Below are 23,013 nucleotides of genomic sequence, written 5' to 3' on the forward strand. Positions count from 1 at the left end.
ATGTGGCTCTCAAAGTGATAAAGGATGGGGGCCATTGATGTAATACATGCAAGATTTATCAGTCTCGGCACATTAACACTTGCCAAAACTTCATCACCAGGTCATTGCTGGAAACAATTTAGGGCGACTCTGAAGCCCCAGATCCCTTTTTGTATGTGGCATGGAGGCTTCATAAAAGTGGAGTTCAGCTTGATCATTACATCTGTGGATGTATTATCTATAGTATAAATAGGTGAATCGCCCCCGCTAGGTCTTCTAGAGTAAAAGATATTTTTCCTCATGTGCGGTCCTATGCAACCCACCTCTTTCTTGGCCACATGCTCTTAAAGGGAACCTGTGGGCCTTATGGGCGTGAGCATGATTCGGCCATCTTCGTCCTCCTTCTGAAGCCTGTGTGCATGATGCAGCTGCGTCATACACACTCGCCGGTCCTGCGCAGGCGCACTACAATACTTTGATCTGCCCTGCTCAGGACATGAATGCCGGTGAGTGTGTATGACGTCGGACCCGTCATGCACCGCGGCTAGAGAAGGAGCACAAAGATGGACCAAAGAGGCGGCACCGGACAACGGAGACGCCATAAGGCCCACCAAGCGACCGTTAATAAGTATTATAAAGTGTTTTTTATGTTATACCCCCGACCTGGGCTCTTATATACAGCATATTAGAATGTTGTATATAAGAGCCCAGTGGTGGTGGCCGCAGCTTATACGCCAAAAAAGTGATGACAGGTTCCCTTTAAAGGGGTGCAACGTGGACATGTAAACTGGAAGGAGTAAGTATGCCAAGTGTAAGGGCTGGTTCACACTAAGCGACAGCGACAACGAGGTCGCTGTTACGTCACCATTTTCTGTGACGTAACAGCGACCTTGTAAGTCGCTGTTATGATCGCTGTTTAGCTGTCAAACACAGCAGCCGAAGCAGCGATCATAACCGCGAGAGCAGGGAGCCGCGCACACTGCTTAGCGCTGGCTCCTTGCTCTCCTAGCTACAGTACACATCGGGTTAATTAACCCGATGTGTACTGCAGCTACATGTGCAGAGAGCAGGGAGCCGCGCACACTGCTTAGCGCTGGCTCCCTGCTCTCCTAGCTACAGTACATATCGGGTTAATTAACCCGATGTGTACTGCAGCTACATGTGCAGAGAGCCGGAGCCGGCACTGGCAGCGTGAGAGCTGCGGAGGCTGGTAACTAAGGTAAATATCGGGTAACCACCTTGGTTACCCGATGTTTACCCTGGTTACAGCTTACCGCAGCTGCCAGATGCCGGCTCCTGCTCCCTGCTCGCTTCATTTCGTCGCTCTCTCGCTGTCACACTCAGCGATCTGTGTGTCACAGCGGGAGAGCGCCTTTGAAGAAAACGAACCAGGGCTGTGTGTAACGAGCAGCGATCTCGCAGCAGGGGCCAGATCGCTGCTCAGTGTCACACACAGCGAGATCGCTAATGAGGTCACTGTTGCGTCACCAAAACCGTGCCGTAGCAGCGATTTCGGTAGCGATCTCGCTGTGTGTGAAGCACCCCTAAGGCTAACATTCCCTCATGTTGCTTATCTGCTATTGTTAGTCATTCCTAGGCTTTGGCATTTTTAGTACTTTTTGATCTCCGGTGTAGCTCCCATTCGTCATGGAAGGATACAACTTTTGCCCCAACACGTAAAAATAAGACAATGTAGTTCTTCAAAGGTACAATGAATCTGAAGCCTAAACCCGGGCTGAGGTCATGGCTTTTTGAAGATTCACACTAAAATGTCAGTACGAGCAGAAGAGTGTTAGAAGATAATCCTCTTCATAAAAGAGATAAATGGTCTGACTCATTCCACGGCGAGCTCTGCTGCATTGCTTACAGGTGAGTTCAGTGGCTAAGCCTGCCGAGGCAGGTGGGAAGTGCAGCTCCGCAGCATCACCTTTTGTGTTTAATGCCAACTGCATCGGAAAAAGTTAAGACCTCAGCCGGGTGATCCATTTAGCATCCTCAAAGTGATGTGAAGAAGAAAAAAAAAAAGTTTGGAGTGGAATTTTTCTTGAAAATCCTGCCTTCAGTAAGCCTGGACATGGGCATGTAAAGGAATTATATCAATTATGTTTGCTTTAAGCAGCATTTTATAGCTGGAAACATTATAACTAAGATTTCCTTTGATCCCTAATGTATGGTCTAATCGTCTTTTTCCTGTGCTATCACTCGTCTTGACTCATCGGTATGATTGCAGGACTCCGCGCCGGTGCATCGCACAAATCATCTGCCCTTCACTGCTGTAAATAACATATAATCAGCACTTATTTATTTATTTTTGCTGCCTAATTCAGTACTTTGGAATTTAATAATTTAATAAAGTGTCCGACATCCTATTCCTAACACCAGGACTAATTCATGGACTCCAGCGCAGGAATACAGACAAGTCCACCAATTAAAGAGGTTGTCCACTACTTTTTCACTGATGACCTATCCTAAGGCGGGCTTTGCACGTTGCGATATCGGTAACAATGTGTTACCGACGCTGCAGCGATATTTCCCTGCCCCCGTCGCAGGTACGATATCTTGTGATTTCTGCCGTAGCGAACATTATCGCTACGCCAGCTTCACATGCACTTACCTGCCCTGCGACGTCGCTCTGGCCGGCAACCCGCCTCCTTACTAAGAGGGCAGGTCGTGCGGCGTCATATCGACGTCACATGGCAGGCAGCCAATAGAAGCGGAGGGGCGGAGATGAGCGGGACGTAAACATCCCGCCCACCTCCTTCCTTCCGCATAGCCGGCCGGGACGCAGGTAGGAGATGTTCCTCGCTCCAGCAGCTTCACACACAGCGATGTGTGCTGCCTGCTGGAACGAAGAACAACATCGTACCATCGCAGCAGCGGCATTATGAAAATGTCGGACCCTACAACGATCATACAATAACGACGCTTTTGCGCTCGTTAATCGTATGTAAAAGGCTTTACACACTACAATGTCGACAGCAACGCCGGATGTGCGTCACTTTCGATTTGACCCCACCGACATCGCACCTGCGATATCGTAGTGTGCAAAGCCCGCCTAAGGATGGGTCATCAATATAAAAGTAGTGGACAATCCCTTTAAAGGCAACAGCAATAATCAGACAAATCGCCCAACCAATAACATTTGTGTAACTTACTCTTGCTTGACTGCGACTATACAGACCAAAAATATAAACACAACACTTTTGTTTTTCCTCCCATTTTCCATGACCTGAACTCAAAGATTTAAGACTTTTTCTATGTACACAAAAGGCCTTTTGCCCCTCAAATATTGTTCACAAATTTGTCTAAATCTGTGTTCGTGAGCACTTCTTCTTTGCCGAGATAATCCATCCACCTCACAGGTGTGTCATATAAACATGTTGATTAGATAGCATGATTATTGCACAGGTGTGCCTTAGGATGGCCACATAAAAGGCCACTCTAAAATGTGCAGTTTTATCACCCAGCACAATGACAAAGATGTCGGAAGTTTTGAGGGAGTATGTAGTTGGCATGCTGACTGCAGAAATGTCCATCAGAGCTGTTCTCCGTGAATTGAATGTTCATTTCTATACCATAAGTCGTCTCCAGAGGTGTTTCAGAGGATTTGGCAGCACCGGCCTCTCAACTTCAGTCCACGTGTAACCACATCAGCCCAGGACCTCCACATCTAACATCTTCCCCTCCAAGATCATCTGAGACCGGCCACCCGGACAGCTACTGCAATAATCGGTGCAAAACCAAAGGATTTCTGCACAAACTGTCAGAAACCCGGAAGCTCATCTGCTGGTTGTCGTCCTCATTGGGGGTCTCCACCTGACTGCAGATTGTTGGCACAACTGACTTGAGTGGGCAGATGCTCACATTCAGTGGCATCTGGTGCAATGGAGAGGTGTTCCTTTCATGGGCAAATCCTGTTACCACTGCACAGGGCAGATGGCAGACTGGCAAATGGTGGTCACATCACATACTGACTGGTTTTTGGACCCCCACAATACTGTAAAACTGCACATTTTAGATTGACCTTTTATTGTGGCCAGCCTAAGGCACACCTGTGTAATAATCATGCTGTCTAATCAGCATCTTGACATGCCGCACCTGTGAGGTCGATGGATTATTCGGGAAAGGAGAAGCGCTCACTAACACAGATTTAGACAAATTTGTGAACAATATTTGAGGGAAAAAGTCTTAGCTCTTTGAATTCCGCTTATGAAAAATGGGAGCAGAAACAAAAGTGTTGCATGCATATTTTTATATTTTTTTCAGTGTATTTTAGAGCTCTGAGTTTGCTGTGAATAAAAAGGAAAATGCCAAACCAAAGACAACTTGCATTGAAGTCTATTGCAAAACGTGAATTGCGTGTGATTTGTGACCAGAAACAGAAAATCCAACACAGTTGGAAACATTTGTGACTGTTGAAGTCGCGGTAGATCACAGGTCGCAATGTGACACCAGAGGAAATCATTAATGTCAGTGTTGCATGACAAATATTGCTGCGTAGTTTTAACCCTAAAAAGCACAATACAGATAGATGACCATCCTTAGGCCAATTGCCCGTGTCGCTTTTTGTGTGCTTCTTTTCTGCACATGAAAAAGCATGTTTTGGCAGAAAAAAAATGTGCTAGTTTTTTATTGCGTTTGCGCAATTTCTCATATCCGTTTTTTCCTGCTTCTTTTTGTGCCTTTTATTAAGTCATGGCAATAGTAGGTGTGCAGGTGCTGTACCACCGCGATCGCCGCCGGGTCTCCGACTCTCACTGCCTGGAGCGATGCCAGGCAGGTAGAGGGGTGGGAATAATATGGCAAAATCCGACCCACCTATTAAATATTCCATTGCACCTCTCATCATATAACAGTGCATTTCACAAATGTTACTCGCCTGTATTTCAGTAAGTATACATCTGATCTCACAACTAAAGGTATGTATAGAATCAGCATGATAGCACCAGTATAGTACTGGCTTTAGTTTATATATAAAAATCCTGGTGGCTGGTGCTCTTTAACAGTGCACGCAGCTGCCAATCAGTCGTGTGGGCGGGGTTATACAGAGCTCAAAGAACTGCTGGACCTGCAGCAGATAGAACAGTTATTTTACCAAAACTGCAGCAAGAAGCCCAGTAAGTGACACATCGCTGGAATCAGGATCTTGGTCCTTTTATAATGCTGCTTTCAGATGAGATCAAAATAAAAAAAAAAGCAGCAAAAAAGACGACTAAATATCATTACTTACAGCAAAGATGGAGCTTCAGTTGTATATTACTCAGGCCAAAAACTACTACTCTACCAGGATACAGCTAAGCTCCCACTAGGTGGAGGCATCACAGGTGCAGGAGGAGCAAATCACACACACGCTTCCAAAACATGGAGGGGGCGATTGCTGGATGATGAAACTGCACACTGATGGCTTGCATAGAGCGCTGTTCACACATGCAGACGCACAGTCACAAGCCCGCAGCCTATTAAGTGACGCCCATACTATTAGATCAGGCAGGCTGCGCATCATACAGGGACAGGAACTTTAATATGCAAGACCTAACAAAAAGGGGCCTGGCTGTATCCTGTACAAAAAAAATGAGGTTTTTAGTTGGTATTATGGCCATAAGACGGAAGCCTACACCCTCATCACTGGAAACTCATGCTTGTAGGTCCCTACGCTAAATAAATAAATATAACATAAAAAAGCAACAAAAAAGACGAATAAATATCATCATTACTTACAGGTGCAGGTGGAGCAAATCACACACACGCTTCCAAAACATGGAAGGGGCGATTGCTGGATGATGAAACTGCACACTGATGGCTTGCATAGAGCACTGTTCACACATGCAGACACACAGTCACAAGCCCGCAGCCTATTAAGTGACGCCCATACTATTAGATCAGGCGGGCTGTGCATCATACAGGGACAGGAACGTTAATATACAAGGCCTAACAAAAAGGGGCCTGGCTGTATCCCGTACAAAAAAATGAGGTTTTTAGTTGGTATTATGGCCATAAAACGGAAGCCTACAACCCTCATCACGGGAACCTCATGCTTGTAGCTCCCTGCAGCCTATTAGGTGATGTCCATACTATTAGATCAGGCGGGCTGCCATGCCGTACCTTTTGGAAGTGTTTGTGTGATTTGCTCCTCCTGCACCTGTGATGCCTCCACCTAGTGGGGGCTTAGCTGTATCCTGCTGGAGTACTACTGTAGTTTTTGGCCTCAGTAATGTACAACTGCATCTCCATCTTTGCTGTAAGTAATGCGTTCAGATGAGGAAGCAACAACCTGGTGGTTGATCAGTACAGGAGGAGAAAGAAGCCAATTTCTCTGATAAGATATACTACGCAGTTTCCTATTTTCACGTGTACTATTGATTTATATGATATGTTATAATGACGCATATTTTTTATGTTATTGATCTCCGTGTTCTGTAAGGAGCGTTCCGGCAGGGCTCGGGGGGCACCCGCTGGCCTTATCTAGTAGCACCAGCTCTGCCAGACGCTTCTCTCCTTGACTTCAGTAACTGAATCTGTGACTTGAATCTTCTTGCAGGGATGGGAAGATCGCCCTTCACAATCTTCACAGCACTGCCAGCATCCAGTTCACCGCACACGAGCAGGATGTGAACTGCGTGGATTGTCACGGAGGAATTATAGTCAGCGGCTCCAGGGACAGGACTGCCAGGGTAAGTCCTCGTGAAGCCGTCCCTCAATCATTCCCTCCGACCGTCCGTCTCCCAGATGGACGGCGGACAAGAGAGACTGAGCACCGCCGGGAGGCACATTACTCACACTCACGCTGAAAGCTGATTAGCTAAAAAGGGCCGTGTGCTGGACGGGAGCCACGCTGCTCTCATTGCTATTCCTCTGCTATATTTCACGGACATCGAGCTGCACCATTCTGGTGATTATTCTGAAGGGGCGGCTTAATGCAGTGGCATGGTTAACACTTTGCTGATAGTAGCAAGAATTTCTAATATGCAACCCATTTAGAAAAAAAAATGCAAATAAAATGTACACTCTAGATTTATATGCATGGATCGTAATTATTTTACCTCTTAGTAAACAGGGCAAGTGACTTCTTTATACACGAGGACATACAGTGGAACCTTGGATTACGAGAACAATCCGTTCTGGGAGTGTGCTTGTAAACCAAGTTACTCGTTCAGCAAAGCACGATTTCCCACAGGAAATCATTGCAATGCAGACAATTCGTGTCATTACACACATGCACAAACACGCACCATCAAACACAAGCACGCATGCACACACACATTATGCTCACCTTACCTTCCGTTCCATCGCCGTCCTCCTGGATCTTGCAGTTCGCCGGTACAGGATGTGTATTGGTAACCATCGTGACCGATGCCGGAGTTTCCGCTGCCAGAGCGCTGACGTCAAAGGCAGGACCCGCTTGCCTTTGATTGGCCAGCGCGCTGCCTTTGAGTAGCGACTGAACGGGGAAGTTTCTCCTTCATCATGATGGTTGCCAATAAACATCTTGTAGCGGCGAACTGCAAGTTCCATGAGGCCGGCAATGGAACGGATGCTACACATATTATGCTCACCTTACCTTCTGTTCCATCGCCAGCCTCATGGATCTTGCAGTTCGCCGGGACAGGATGTGTATCAGTAACCATCTTGACGAGGGAGGAACTTCTGCTGCCAGAGTGCTGACGTCAAAAGCAGGAGACGCTTGTCTCTGATTGGCCAGCGCGCGCTGCCTTTGAGTAGCGGCTGAAAGGCGAAGTTCCACCCTCGTCGCGATGGTTACCGATACACATCCTGTAGTGGCAAACTACAAGAACGATGAGGCCGGCAATGGAACGGAAGGTAAGGTGAGCATAATATGTGTGCGTGCGTGCGCGTTTGTTTTGTGTGTGTTTGTGCGTGTTTGTGTGGACTGCAAGAGCGGGTTAGGGTGCGGTGGAAGTACGGAACCGGAAGTGTGTGCGGTGAGTATTTTGCTTGTACGGCAAAGCTTGCTCGTGAACTGAGTTACAAATTTATAGCGAGCTTTGCTCGTTAAGCGAAATTCTCGCTAATTGGGTTACTCGTTAAGCGAGGTTCCACTGTACATCCGTAGTGCTTGCATTTGGGCATCTATGCCCCAGTGATCATGCAGGGCACAGCAGAATACTGCTGACGTGAACACTGGGGTTTGCCTATATATACAGTGAGTCTTTAAAGGTTATGCTGTGAAAGTTCATGGCAGGGCATAAGATGACTTTATAGAATATATAGCAAACATTTAGTTATTTTTTTACAGATATTGTATAGGTTTAGAATCGTACAAAACACATAGCTGCTTTCTGCCCCCAAAAATCATTGCTCTTGTCTATGGGTTGTGCCAGCTCATTGGTGCATGGGACTGAGCTACAATATCCTATACAGATCCAGTGCTGACACGTTTATTCTTAGGCTGGAAACACATCTATGGCTGGAAACACATCTATGCGAGTAAAATCGGTCCGACTGGGCTGAAAAATACTCGGCTGATTTTAGTTCATGCTAGGTGCGAGTGCAACGCAAGTGCGATGCTTTTTGCTCGCGTGTGTGTCGCGTTTGTGATGCTAGTTTCATGCAACATCTTAATTAGATAAAAGCTATTACACATGTGTCAGTTAATTAACCTATGGGAATGTGATTTCACATTCATCTGTTGAATATTTAATGAGCGAAGTTCCTGCCACACTCGCAAATGTGAACGCTGGTGCGCGTGTGTGATCCTACTTTTAATCCCCTTCCATAGGAAATCATTGGGACAAATGGTGCGAGAAACTCGCAAAAAAGCAGCATGCTGCGATTTTTTTCTCGGTCCGATTTGGACTGAGAAAAAAATCGCAGATGAGAGCTGAATCATTGACTAACATGTGTCCGATTCCAATGCGAGTTTTTCTCGCATTGCTCTACTGCGAGAAACTCGCAAGTGAGAAGCAGCCCTTAGAGCGACAGTTTCCACTTTCTTCACTTTTGTCTAATAGCATCCGCACATCTGATGAAGGTCAGGGATCTTACCGAAACGTTGTGTATTGAACTGTGGATTGCATCTATAAATAAAACGCAACTTTCTACGAGCGCCAAATTCTTCTATATTTTTGCAATATCTTATACAACCTGGTGACAGTGCCGGCCCTGCTTTGTAAACCACTTTAACCTTAGGGGGCGTGCCTTGTGCCAATCCTGGTATTCCTCCTGAAAGTATATGACACCAGCGATCCTGAAAATGGGGCTTGAGAGACAGAGACTGTTGTAAATATAGCCACATGCTCGATCTCTGCTCAATTCATTGTCTATGGAACTGCTGAATACAGCAGTCCCATTGACACTGAGGCTGAGCATGTTCTCCTCTGCTCCATACAAGACGGAGCCCTTTTTTCGGATTTAAGGAGCCCCAATCTCTGGATCACTGGGAGTCTAATCACTATGGATGGAGGATAACTTGTGCTGAACTCATATGAAGTATTAGGCCCAGGGACATAAAAAGTTTTTTTTTTTGGTCCTGTCCCTGCCCTCATACACTATGAAGCTGGGCTGGCCACTGCTGTTCTAGCATCTGTAGATCACTTGTAAATCGCTCATCGCTCCCGTATGGGACGTTACGTCACAGACTAGTATAAAGCTCCATGCTGCAGCAGAGAACGGGTGTGTGGCCGCCGGCTCCATGCGCTTCCTATCTGCCAGCCCCCTGATTCTTGCTTCTATACAGTCAAACAATAGCAAAATACCCAGAGGATCCACAGTATCAACCGTAGCAAATAGCTGAATCCAGGCAATATAGGTGCAAAAAATAAAGACCTAAAATATAACTTTTATTCAACGTGCTGATAAAAAGTGAACCTAGGCTCACTAAGGGTGAGTAAAAACCAAAACCACGATAGTGATTAAAAATCCTGCTGAACGCAGGGACACAAAGAAAAGCAAACCAAGTCGTCTTGGCCCTGGTGATAGAGTGCGGCAAAACTAGCCTCAAAGCTTACTTGAGTATGCCAACCAATAGCTAACTACCAAGGTATATCCTGACTATGGACTGCCACACAACTTTATTTATTCATGAAACTGGATATATTTCCAGCATAAGGAAATGTGTCTATAGTGTATAAAGGTGGACAAAAGGGTGTCACATATAAATCCCTTAAGGGAACGATCTTACCCGGTCCAGCAGATATAAAGGAGGGGCGACATAAAGAAGGACCACCAAAACAACGGCTTTTTCAGGGGGAGCTGTCCACCAGCTCTTCAAATCCCACAATAGCAATGCCGGGGGGTCAATTCCATGTAGTAGGGCAGACACTCACTCCCATAAGTTTTTTTTGGTCCTGTCCCTGCCCTCATACACTATGAAGCTGGGGTGGCCACTGCTGTTCTAGCATCTGTAGATCACTTGTAAATCTGTCAAATAGTAGCTGCTCCTCATCGCTCCCATATGGGACGTTACGTCACAGACTAGTGTAAAGCTCCATGCTGCAGCAGAGAACGGGTGTGTGGCCGCCGGCTCCATGCGCTTCCTATCTGCCAGCCCCCTGATTCTTGCTTCTATACAGGCTAAAGGCCGCTTTACACGCTGCGATATCGCTCAAGCAATCTCGTTGGGGTCACAGAATTTGTGACGCACATCCGGCCGCTTTAGCGATGTCGTTGCGTGTGACACGTTTGAGCGATTTTGCATCGTTGCAAAAACATGCAAAATCACTCATCGGTGACATGGGGGTCCATTCTCGAATATCGCTGCTGCAGCAGTAACGATGTTGTTCCTCGTTCCTGCGGCAGCACACATCGCTCCGTGTAACACCGCAGGAAAGAGGAACCTCTCCTTGTCGGCGGCCGCCGGCAATGTGGAATGAAGGAGGTTGGGCGGGATGTTCGTCCCGCTCATCTCCGCCCCCTCCGCTTCTATTAGGTGGCCGCTTAGTGACGTCGCTGTGACGCTGAACGAATCGCCCCCTTAGAAAGGAGACTGTTCGCCGGTCACAGCGACGTCGCAGGGCAGGTAAGTATGTGTGACGGGTGTAAGCGATGTTGTGCGCCACGGGCAGCGATTTGCCCATGTCGCACAACCGATGGGGGCGGGTTCCCACGCTAGCGATATTGGTCACGATATCACAGCGTGTAAAGCGGCCTTTAGACCAGGGGGCTTGACAGAGCTTGGCCGCCAACTCTGTGCTCTTCCAACCAGCTCTGAGCTTTATACTGGACTGTAACGTAACGTCCCATACGGGAGGTGTGCGGAGCAGCTACTATTTTATTGACCTACAAGTGATCTAAAAATAGTAGAGCTGTAGTGGCCAGCCAAGCTTCAAAGTGTAGAATGAGGCAGGGACATTATAAACATTTTTTCATCTCACCGAGGTGCCCCTTTATGGATTAATTGCCTCTCCTACATGTGTCGACCCAGGTCATTTAACCCCTTCACGACCGGCCTATTTCGCTTTCCGTTTTTTTATTTCGCCATTCTTCTTCTGAGAGACGTAACTTTTTTTATTTTTCAGTCAGTATGGTCATGTGAGGGCTCATTTTTTGCCGAACGAGCCGTACTTTTAAATGAAACCATAAGTTTTACCATATAGTGTACTGGGAAACGGCAAAAAAATTCCAAATGCTGAAAAATTGCAAAAAAAGGGCAATAGCACTATTATTTTTGAGATATTTTATTCACTGTGTTCACTATATGGTAAAACTGATGTGTGGGTGTGATGCCTCAGGTCAATGCGAGTTTGTAGACACCATGTATAGGTTTACTTTTATATAAGGGGTTAAAAAAAATCGGAAGTTTGTCCGAAAAAAGTGGCGCACGTTTTACGCCATATTCCATGACCCGTAGTGTTCTCATTTTTCGGGATCTATGGCTCAGTGACAGCTTATTTTTTGCGTCTCGAGCTGATATTTTTAATGGTACCATTTTTGCGCAGATGCTACATTTTGATCGCCTGTTATTGCATTTTGCGCAAAAGTTGTGGCGACGCCGTTTACTGATCATATTAATTGATTTTCTATTTTGATAGATCGGGCGTTTCTGAACGCGGCGATACCAAATGTGTGTATTTTTTTATTTTTTTTAACCCTTTAATTTTCAATGGGGCGAAAGGGGGGTGATTTGAACTTTTAGGTTTTTGGGGTTTTTTTACATTTTTTAAAACTTACTTTTTTTTTTATTTTAGTAGTCCCCCTAGGGGGCTATAGCGATCAGCAATCCGATCGCTCTGCCCTATCTGCTGATCACAGCTATACAGCTGTAAACAGCAGATACGCTCACTTTCTGCTTCACTGGGCTGCGGGCCAAGTGAAACCGAAAGTGACTTATGATAGCTACAGGCGTCATCACATGTCCCTGTGCTACCATGGCAACTACCGGAAGTCACGTGTCACGTCACGTAACTTCCGGTATCGGGTGGTAAGTAAAAGTTTACCGCGATTGCGATTTATAATGGCGCTGTCACATATTGACAGCACCATTTAAGGGGTTAAACGGCATGAGCAGATAACGATTCTGCTCGTGCCTAGCAGGCACACATCTCTGCTGTGTAAATCAGCTGAGATGTGCTATGATCACGGCATGCTGCCGCCGGCAGATCGCGGGCAGTAACATTATGACCGCTAGGACGTAATATTACTGACAGCGGTCGTTAAGGTGTTAAGGCAATCTGTCACCTTGTTTTTACCACCAGATCTGAAAGCAGCGTAACATAGGGGCAGGGACCCCGATTACAGCGATGTGTCACCTATTGGGCTGCTAAGTGTAGTTTTGATAAAATCACGGTTTAACCAGCAGTGGATTATCATTACAGAACTACTTGGTGTGCTGTAGGTAGTCCAGCATATTCATGAGCTCTGTATAACTACTAGATCTGCAGCAGAAAAAACATTGATTTTATTAAACTGACAGCAAACAGCTCAGTAAGTGACACATCGCTAGAATCAGGGTCTCTGCCCCTACATTATGCTGCTCTCAGATGGGGGAGCAAAAACCTGGTGACAGATTCCCTTTAAATGACTGCCAGTTGGAGATGTGCAAGTGGGTCTCTACTGGTTTGCTGAGACCGGCCGATGAACATTTAATGTTCACTGGTTAACAGTTGTTCTGTGCACATAAAATATCCTGTGCACAGCAGCGCATCGTCCTGGATAATGGATTTTAAGCAAGCGTTACTCCAACCGAACCACAAGCGTCTTACACGTTGGTCAGGCGGCCGTCGTCCTCCTTGGTCTGGAACGAGCGTTCCTTGGAGCTCTTGGTTGCCGATTGTTGGCTCGTCTATATGGGCCATAAAAAGCCTCCAGATGCCAAATTTGTAGAATTTTTTTCATTTGAATTTAAAAACTTGCTGTATCTGGGAAAAGGGCAAAAGGTTTTCTGAAGATGAGACGTCCTGCGCTGCTACAACAGACACAAGCCTCGGACAGATCTTATATTCTCCCCCCTCCCTCCCCGAGCTGTAGAACTCTATAAAACACTTCCAGGCGGCGTCTGCTGGGAATAATCTGACATTGCAGCTAAAACACTCAAACTGGTTTCTCCAGAGCAATGTCATGCCGAAATCTTGTTTCCAGCTGGTTGTACTACTGTTATTCACGTGGGAATTTGTACTGTTTGATCTAAGCCTGCACCTAGAAAGGGTTAATGAGCGAGTCAGTTTCTGAAGGCTCGGCCCGATTTAAACTAGTCTGCTTTCACTAAGTTTTATTTCCATTTCACAAGTTTTCTTACAATATTATTATTATTATTATTAGGTTTACAGCATAGCATTACAAGATCACTGCCGTTTAGATGGAAATCACTTTTTTTTTTTTTTTCTAGACTGGTACACAGTAAAGGTAGAGCAGTTGCCCATAGTACTTGTCCCTGCCCTCCTCCAGCAATGAAGAGGACCGAACTTGTCTTAACCAGTGTAAACTATTTGCCCAAACCTACATACATACATACATACATACATACTGCACTGTATGGAAACTGTCTTAGAAGAAAGTTAAAGGGGCTGTCTATTACTTAGATATTGATGACCTCTCCGTAGTTGTTTAAAGGGAACCTGTCACCCTATAAGCAGTGGCCACCAACACTGGGCTCTTATATACAGGATTCTAACATGCTGTATATAAGAGCCCAGGCCACTGTATAGAACATAAAAATCACTTTATAATACTCGCCTAAACCGGTCGCTGCGGTGGAGTTGGGCCATATGGGCGTCTTCATCCTCCGGTGCCGGCGCCGCCTCTTTCGGCCATCTTTGTCCTCCTTCTGAAGCCGCTGTGCATGACGCGTCCTACGTCATACACACTCGCCGGTCCCGCACATGCGCACTACAATACTTTTTGTTTTGATCTGCCTTGCTCAGGGAAGATCAATGTGCGCCTGCGCAGGATCTCAATGCCGGCGAGTGTGTATGACATAGGACGCAACATGCACCAAAGCTTCAGAAGGACGACAGGCGGCGACAAAGATGGCTGAAAGAGGAGGCGCCGGCACTGGAGGACGAAGATGCCCATCTGAGCCAAATCCACTGCAGCGACCGGTTTAGGTGAGTATTATAAAGTGTTTTTATGTTATACCCCCGGCCTGGGCTCTTATATACAACATGTTAGAATGCTGAATATAAGAGCTCGGTGGTGGTGGCTGCAGCTTATAGGGCAAAAAACTGGTGACAGGTTCCCTTTTAATATGAAATTGTTAAAGGTCCTATGAGATTGTTAAAGGTCCAACAGCAGGCCAGGCACTCCCATCAATCAGATGATGCTTGCAGCTGGGTGAGAACAGTTTATATAGCTGGAACAGCACAGCTCCGTACACAGTATTGTGGCCATTCTCGGGTACTAGAGCTCACCACCTATTAAAGACGTTGTTCACTACTCAGATAACCCCTTTTCAATCATGGTTTCTCCCAAGTAAAATAATAGCAGCCTGATGCTGGCACCATTCCAGCGGGAGAGCAAGTGCTGACACTGCTGTAACTGCACCAGAGCTGAATGTAGCTATTACCCCGAAAATAAGACAGGGTCTTATATTATTTTTTTGCTCCAAAAGATGCGCTAAGGCTTATTGTCAGGTGATGTCTTATATTTTCCCATGAACAACAATCCACATTTATTCTTGAACAAAAAAAAATCCACATTTATTCAAATCTAATCATGTAATCCCATTCTGGAACGTCAACATTTTGTGTTATTCCTATTACTGGATTAGATGCACATTTTCTTATCTGATCTGTCATTCTCATGATACAGAAACTGCCCTATAGTGGTGGGTATATACCATATTTACAAAGGTTTACATTACCTGCTTAAATTCATTATCCTGTATGTACTGCTAAGTTTACCCACAAAAGAAAGAAACACTTGCTTAAAAAATTGCACTTAACAGACCCCGAACAATTAGAATTTGCCAAGTGAATGGGCTCTCACATACAAATCTGCATCGCTGTCAGGTTCCCCCGTGTTCTACTGCAGTTGGCTCCCCCTGGTGGCTGGAAGCAGTATCACTTGTGCGCAGTGACACTGGTACCCAATCTGTTTGAGAGCTGCAGTGCAATGCAGCAGGAATGGTGAGGGACCTGACAGCGATGCAGATCTGTGTGAGAGCCCATTCACCATCCGCACTTGCCAACTGTAATTGTTTGGGGTCTGGTGAGTGCGATTTTTCATTTGTAGTGGGTGGAGGGTCTGTTATCTTTTTGGAGTGTCTGCTTTCTTTGATGAAGATAACTTTTTTTTTTTTTTTTTTTTTTTTTTTTAAGCTACTTAGACACTTCCTTATGGAATCACAACTAGGGCTTATTTTTGGAGTAGGGCTTATACTTTAAGCATACTCAAAAAATCCCCCAAAATCCTACTAGGGCTTATTTTTTTTATTTATATTTTTTGGGGAAACAGGGTATTAATTTACCTGAGGAAACAAAGTGATTGAGAAAGGCGCTGATCTGCGTCATTACTTAGGAAAGGCCAGTACACAGTGTATGGAGTTGTGCTTCACACACTTTTTGCATCCGGCCACCACAACAAATAGCTGTTCATGCGGGGTGGCACATGTCAGACCTCCACCTAACTTATATTGGTGACTTATCTTTTGCATTAATCTCCAATCAGTGGAGAATTCCCATAAATTTCCCTTATTTGCGCAGTACTTGCCCCATTCTTCTTTGTTGAGGGGGTGCGTTGCAGCTGGTCCCTACCATTTTGCACACACAGCTCGTATGTAGGCCCATGCGTAACCATTGTTGCAAACTATTAAAAAGCATGTGTAATCTGATTTCTGCAGTTTATTTTACCCTGTTCCACTTCTGCTAAAAGAGATGATGCGAAAAAGAGCACATATGCTACAGAAATCATCTGTGGGAAATCCACGGTGTTTCACAGTGACAGCAAAAAGCATGGGATCTTGAGTTAATATGAGTGTTTGCCATTACAAGTGACCGGCAGACAGTGATGGAACGATAGCTGTTGCAGGGATCGCAGCTGTGACCGGGCCCGAGGGTGCAGGGGACCCCCCAGTCTCAGCCCCTGCTTCAGCTGAATGTGCATCTGAGGCCACACATCCAGCTGAAATGCATCGCGGTGCAGAGACCCGTCAAGTCCCTGCACTGTGATACACACTGCCGGCCAAACAGTGGTTGGTTGCCAGCTAACATCGCTGTCTCCGTGACTGAGGCGACACATGACAATGACTTCATGCATTGCCATAGCACGGACGCCATTGAAAGCTGCCGCCACTGCGGGCTGGCTATAGAGGTGGGTGCTGTGCAACATGGTAGCCTGGGAGGTTGAGTATAGTCTATACCAAGAGGGGGACAGTATAAACCAGAATGGGCCCAGGAGGTGGACAATATAGACCAGGATGGGGGACATGTATACCAGGATGGGGCAGTATAGACGAGGATGGGGGACAAATATACCAGGATGGGAGACATATATACCAGGAATGCGCCCAGGATGGTGCTTGTTACAGAAGGATGGGGGACATTACTACATAATGGGGGGGAGGTCAACTCGAATGTCTTTTTATAGGATTTAGAACACTAAATGTATACATGCATACAACTGACCAATATACAGGGATGATGGGGGAACCCATTGAACTCTAGTTACGTCACTGCCGGCAGATGCCTCTGTAACTAAGGCTTGTGCCGACGACACATGCACCAGTTCACCCCACTGGTCAGGGGAAATGGGATCTGAAAGTGCCAAAGACTATGAGGTTTTTTTTTTAATGAAGGCTATCTTTATGTAGGTAATGGCGTCTTTCCAATACTCCACAGTGAATATCTTTGGTTGTCACCGGCTGCAATAAATTTGCACAGTCCATCTCTATATGAAGCAATAGTTGGGCTGCAGCAGAGGCATCGCCGGCTAATGGCAGCACTAAATGCAGAACGTGTGGCTGGGACGGAGGAGGACTCGGTGGAGTGTTGATTACTGCTAAGCCCCGAGAAGCTGCTAATGTACATTCCTGACTGATAGTCCACAGATAGGCTGCTCCCAGCAATATTTTTAACCTGTTGAAGATAGGGAAGCTTAGGCTAGTTAAGCTCGCCACCTTCATTCAGTTACTTTTGGTGCGATAGTAAATTCCTGTTGACATGACTAAAACACAATCCCCTTAGTGGTCAACAAACACGTGCGCGAAAAGAATTCTGGAGATTTGGGGAAGTTTTGTGCATAAAGAAGGAGCTTAGGCATAAAAGACACAAACATTCATCAGAGAAGATCTTCAGCTTACAAGGAAAGCCATCTCCAGCGATGGAGAAGAAGCCTTTAGTGCGCTCAGGTTTATGGCGCTCGCAGTCTTGTTTTTATAAATGTATACGTAGAAGATGCACCTATGTGACATGGCCGTAGCGAAAAGCTTCTCGGTGTATTGCACAGATGTGGGGAGGATAAATCTGCACAACCTTTGTAGTGATCTGATTCTGCATCTGTTAATTTTCTGCCTTCTGCAAACCTTTCAGGTGTGGTCTCTTTCATCCAACGCAGACGGGCGATGGCTGCACACCATTCAGACAGAAGACAGAGTTTGGTCGGTTGCCATAAACCCTATTTTAAGGTAACAGAAGTTTTTACTGCTTAAGGTTATGTGCACACTCTGCAGATTTGGCGCGGAAATTTTCTGCATGAAATCTGCACCTTCTGGCAGAAAAACGCATTGAAAAACGCATGGGTTTTCGATGCGTTTTTGGTGCATTTTTTTGCCATTCATTTTTTTTAACAAAATAATGAGGTGGAAGGGCTAAAAAAAAAAATAAGGAAATAACACCCGACAATTGACATGCTGCAGATTATTTCTGCGACGAAACCTGCAACAAAATCTGAAAGGAAAAAAAGCAATGTGGGCACAAAACATCAGAAATCTCATAAACATTTCTGACTTCAGGATTGGCACACAGATTTAGGTACAGATTTACTAAAAACTGCATCAATTAACGCGCCGTGTGCACATAGCCTTAGTATTTCATGAATCTCCACCTTTATTATGTGAGCTATCTTTTGTTATAACACTACCTGCGGGTTTGTTTACACATTTAATTTTTGTAGCTTTTTTTTTCCCGCACAATTTTATACCAAAAAATGTTACAGTACCAGCAAAATGAATGAGACTTCTGAAATCTCATGCACATGCTTAGTTTTTTTTTCTTTGTCGCTCCATTGGGAGACCCAGACAATTGGGTGTATAGGCTATGCCTCCGGAGGCCGCACAAAGTATTACACTAAAAGTGTAAAGCCCCTCCCCTTCTGCCTATACACCCCCCGTGCTCCCACGGGCTCCTCAGTTTTTTGCTTTGTGCGAAGGAGGCAGACATGCACGCACAGCTCCACAGATTGGTCAGCAGCAGCTGCTGACTATATCGGATGGAAGAAAAGTGGGCCCATATAGGGCCCCCAGCATGCTCCCTTCTCACCCCACTCTTGTCGGCGGTGTGGTTAAGGTTGAGGTATCCATTGCGGGTACGGAGGCTGGAGCCCACATGCTGTTTTCCTTCCCCATCCCCCTTAGGGCTCTGGGTGAAGTGGGATCCTATCGGTCTCCAGGCACTGAGACCGTGCTTCATCCACAACTCCTGTGGAGCCTGCTGGATAGGAGCCGGGTATCGTTCAGGGACATGGCCCTGCTACTTGGAGGTACTCTGTATCCCTGTGGGGACAGCGCACAGCAACACTCCAGCTTTGCTGGGTGTGCTAGTGCACCGGGGACCGCGGCGCTGACCGGGTTAATATGTGCCATTACACACTCAGCGTTGCTGAGTGTGTTTATGTATAGGGACTGCCGCACTGACCGCCGCTGCCATGGAAACACCGCGGCGCGGCTGGGACTTGTAGTGCGCCGGGGACTTCCACGCCGGCCGCGCTTTTACGGCGGCCGCGTTTATTACTAGAGTCCCCGGCTTTTTGCGGCCTAGTTTCCTTTCTTCCCACCCCCAGCCCTGACAGGCAGGGGAAGGGCGGGACGCTGCACAGAACGAGCAGCACTGAGGGCTGGAGCATGCTTTGCATACTCCACCCCCCTCACTGTGCACAGTGCGGGCACCAGTTCCCGCACTTTCTGGGTCACGCCCACGGCTCCCTCCTCTCCTCAGGACGCCGGCAGCCATTCCTGTCAGCTCCTCGGACGCTGCAGAGGGGGACAAAGTCTGGGAGACCCAGGCAGGGACTCTGGTGGCCTCACAACCACTTTAAGCGGGTGGTAAGCAGCACCTGTGGTGCTAGCCCCATTGTGCAGTAGTGTAACATTATATGTTTATGGTATATATATTTTACACTGTATGGTGCACAGTTGATTTCTGGCTATATACCCTATTGTGTTGCTCAGGGAAGATAATAGCATGGCGCCCACGAAAGGCAGGGGTGCCAAAACACAGGCTTTTTATGCTGCCTGCGCCGCATGTACGACCCCGCTACCGGCAGGTTCCACTGACCCTCATTGTGTGCACTGTTCGGCCCCTGTGGCACTTACTCAGCCAGAGCCTCTGCTAAGAGGGGCCCAGGGGGAGCCACCTGCTGACACTGTCCAGGTGACGGGGACGGAGTTTGCAAAACTCTCTGAGACTATGGCTAAGATACTAGAAGCCTTGCAGTCCAGGCCGGTATCTCAGCACAGGGACTCTGTTGAATCTTTGTTCCCTGGCCCACCTCAGTTGGACCAACAATGTCCTCCCGGGGTATCTCATGGGTCCCAGGCTGAGGGTTCTGACACAGACCCCAGCCCCAGACCGACTAAGCGAGCTCGCTTAGAATTTCCCTCGACATCATCATATTGTGCAGGGTCTCAGAGGGGGAATCTCTGGTTGATGAAGCGGAGACAGTTGATCAGGATTCTGATCCTGAGGCCGCTCTCAATCTTGATACTCCTGACGGGGACGCCATAGTGAACGATCTTATTGCGTCCATCAATCTAATGCTGGATATTTCTCCCTCAGCTCCTCCGGCGGAGGAGTCGGCTTCTCAGCAGGAGAAATTCCGTTTCAGGTTTCCCAAGCGTACACCGAGTATGTTTCTGGACCACTCTGATTTCAGAGAGGCAGTCCAGAATCACCATGCTTGTAAAGATAAGCGTTTTTCTAAGCGCCTTAAGGATACACGTTATCCCTTTCCCCCTGACGTGGTCAAAAGTTGGGCTCAGTGTCCCAAAGTGGATCCTCCAATCTCCAGACTGGCAGCTAGATCCATACTTGCAGTGGAAGATGGGGCTTCACTCAAAGATGCCACTGACAGGCAGATGGAGCTCTGGTTGAAATCCATCTATGAAGCTATCGGCGCTTCTTTTGCCCCAGCATTCGCAGCCGTATGGGCGCTACAAGCTATCTCAGCAGGTCAAGCGCAAATTGACGCAGCCACACGCACGTCCGCGCCACAGGTGGCGTCCATAACCGCTCAGACGTCGGCATTTGTGTCCTACGCTATTAATGCTGTCCTGGACTCTGCGAGCCGTACGGCGGTTGCAGCCGCCAATTCGGTGGTACTACGCAGGGCCTTGTGGCTACGGGAATGGAAGGCAGATTCTGCTTCCAAAAAGCGCTTAACCAGTTTGCCAATTTCTGGCGACCGATTGTTTGGCGAGCGTTTGGATGAAATCATCAAACAATCCAAGGGAAAGGATACATCCTTACCCCAGCCCAAACCGAACATACCCCAACAGAGGAGGGGGCAGTCGAGGTTTCGGTCCTTTCGGGGCGCGGGCAGGTCCCAATTCTCCTCGTCCAAAAGGCCTCAGAAAGATCAAAGGAACTCTGATGCATGGCGGTCTAAGTCACGTCCTAAAAAGACCACCGGAGGTGCCGCTACCAAAGCGGCTTCCTCATGACTTTCGGCCTCCACACTCCGCATCCTCGGTCGGTGGCAGGCTCTCCCGCTTTTGCGACACCTGGCTGCCACGGGTAAAAGACCGTTGGGTGAGAGACATTCTGTCTCACGGTTACAAGATAGAGTTCACCTCTCGTCCCCCGACTCGATTCTTCAGGTCATCCCCGCCTCCCGAGCGAGCCGAGGCTCTTCTGCAGGCGCTGGGCACTCTGAAGGCAGAAGGAGTGGTGGTCCCTGTTCCTCTTCAGCAACAGGGCCACGGTTTTTACTCCAACTTGTTTGTGGTCCCAAAGAAGGACGGGTCTTTCCGTCCTGTCCTGGACCTGAAACTTCTCAACAAACACGTAAAGACCAGGCGGTTCCGGATGGAATCCCTCCGCTCCGTCATCGCCTCAATGTCCCAAGGAGATTTCCTTGCATCGATCGATATCAAAGATGCTTATCTCCACGTACCGATTGCTCCAGAGCACCAGCGCTTCTTGCGCTTCGCCATAGAAAACGAACACCTGCAGTTCGTGGCACTGCCGTTCGGCCTGGCAACAGCCCCACGGGTTTTCACCAAGGTTATGGCTACTGTAGTAGCGGTCCTCCACTCTCAGGGTCACTCGGTGATCCCGTACTTGGATGATCTGTTGATCAAGGCACCCTCTCAAGAGGCATGCCAACACAGCCTCGACGCTACCCTGGAGACTCTCCAGAGTTTCGGGTGGATCATCAATTTTCCAAAGTCAAATCTGACACCGGCCCAATCGCTGACATACCTTGGCATGGAGTTTCATACCCTCTCAGCGATAGTGAAGCTTCCGCTGATCAAGCAGCGGTCACTACAGAAAGGGGTACAATCTCTCCTTCAAGGCCAGTCACACCCCTTGAGGCGCCTCATGCACTTCCTGGGGAAGATGGTGGCAGCAATGGAGGCAGTCCCTTTCGCGCAGTTTCACCTGCGTCCTCTTCAATGGGACATCCTACGCAAATGGGACAGGAAGCCGACGTCCCTCGACAGGAACGTCTCCCTCTCTCAGGCGACCAAAGCTTCCCTTCGGTGGTGGCTTCTTCCCACTTCATTATCGAAGGGGAAATCCTTCCTACCCCCATCCTGGGAGGTGGTCACGACGGACGCGAGTCTGTCAGGGTGGGGAGCGGTTTTTCTCCACCACAGGGCTCAGGGTACGTGGACCCAGCAAGAGTCCTCGCTTCAGATCAATGTTCTGGAAATACGGGCAGTGTATCTTGCCCTGAAAGCGTTCCAGCAGTGGCTGGAAGGCAAGCAGATCCGAATTCAGTCGGACAATTCCACAGCGGTGGCATACATCAACCACCAAGGCGGCACACGCAGTCGGCAAGGCCTCCAGGAAGTCCGACGGATTTTGATGTGGGTGGAAGCCACGGCCTCCACCATCTCTGCAGTTCACATCCCAGGCGTGGAAAACTGGGAAGCAGATTATCTCAGTCGCCAGGGCATGGACGCAGGGGAATGGTCCCTTCACCCGGACGTGTTTCAGGAGATCTGTTGCCGCTGGGGGGTGCCGGACGTCGACCTCATGGCGTCCCGGCACAACAACAAGGTACCGACGTTCATGGCACGGTCTCAAGATCCCAGAGCTCTGGCGGCAGACGCCTTAGTTCAGGATTGGTCGCAGTTTCAGCTCCCTTATGTGTTTCCTCCGTTGGCACTGTTGCCCAGAGTGTTACGCAAGATCAGGGCCGACTGCCGCCGCGTCATCCTCGTCGCTCCAGACTGGCCGAGGCGGTCGTGGTACCCGGATCTGT

The 23,013-nt window shown here is 47.7% G+C and overlaps 1 protein-coding gene across 1 annotated transcript in view; it reads left to right on the forward strand.

Annotated features, from left to right (window-relative positions):
• Positions 1 to 23,013, forward strand: part of FBXW4 (F-box and WD repeat domain containing 4) — a 251,123-nt gene that overhangs the window by 84,536 nt on the left and 143,574 nt on the right. The window contains exons 4-5 of the mRNA XM_075352304.1: positions 6,518 to 6,650; positions 17,898 to 17,992. Of these exons, the coding sequence (XP_075208419.1) occupies positions 6,518 to 6,650; positions 17,898 to 17,992 (228 nt within the window). The remainder of the gene's footprint in view (positions 1 to 6,517; positions 6,651 to 17,897; positions 17,993 to 23,013) is intronic.

The sequence above is a fragment of the Anomaloglossus baeobatrachus genome, chromosome 5, assembly GCF_048569485.1.
Source record: "Anomaloglossus baeobatrachus isolate aAnoBae1 chromosome 5, aAnoBae1.hap1, whole genome shotgun sequence".
Lineage (NCBI taxonomy): Eukaryota > Metazoa > Chordata > Amphibia > Anura > Aromobatidae > Anomaloglossus > Anomaloglossus baeobatrachus.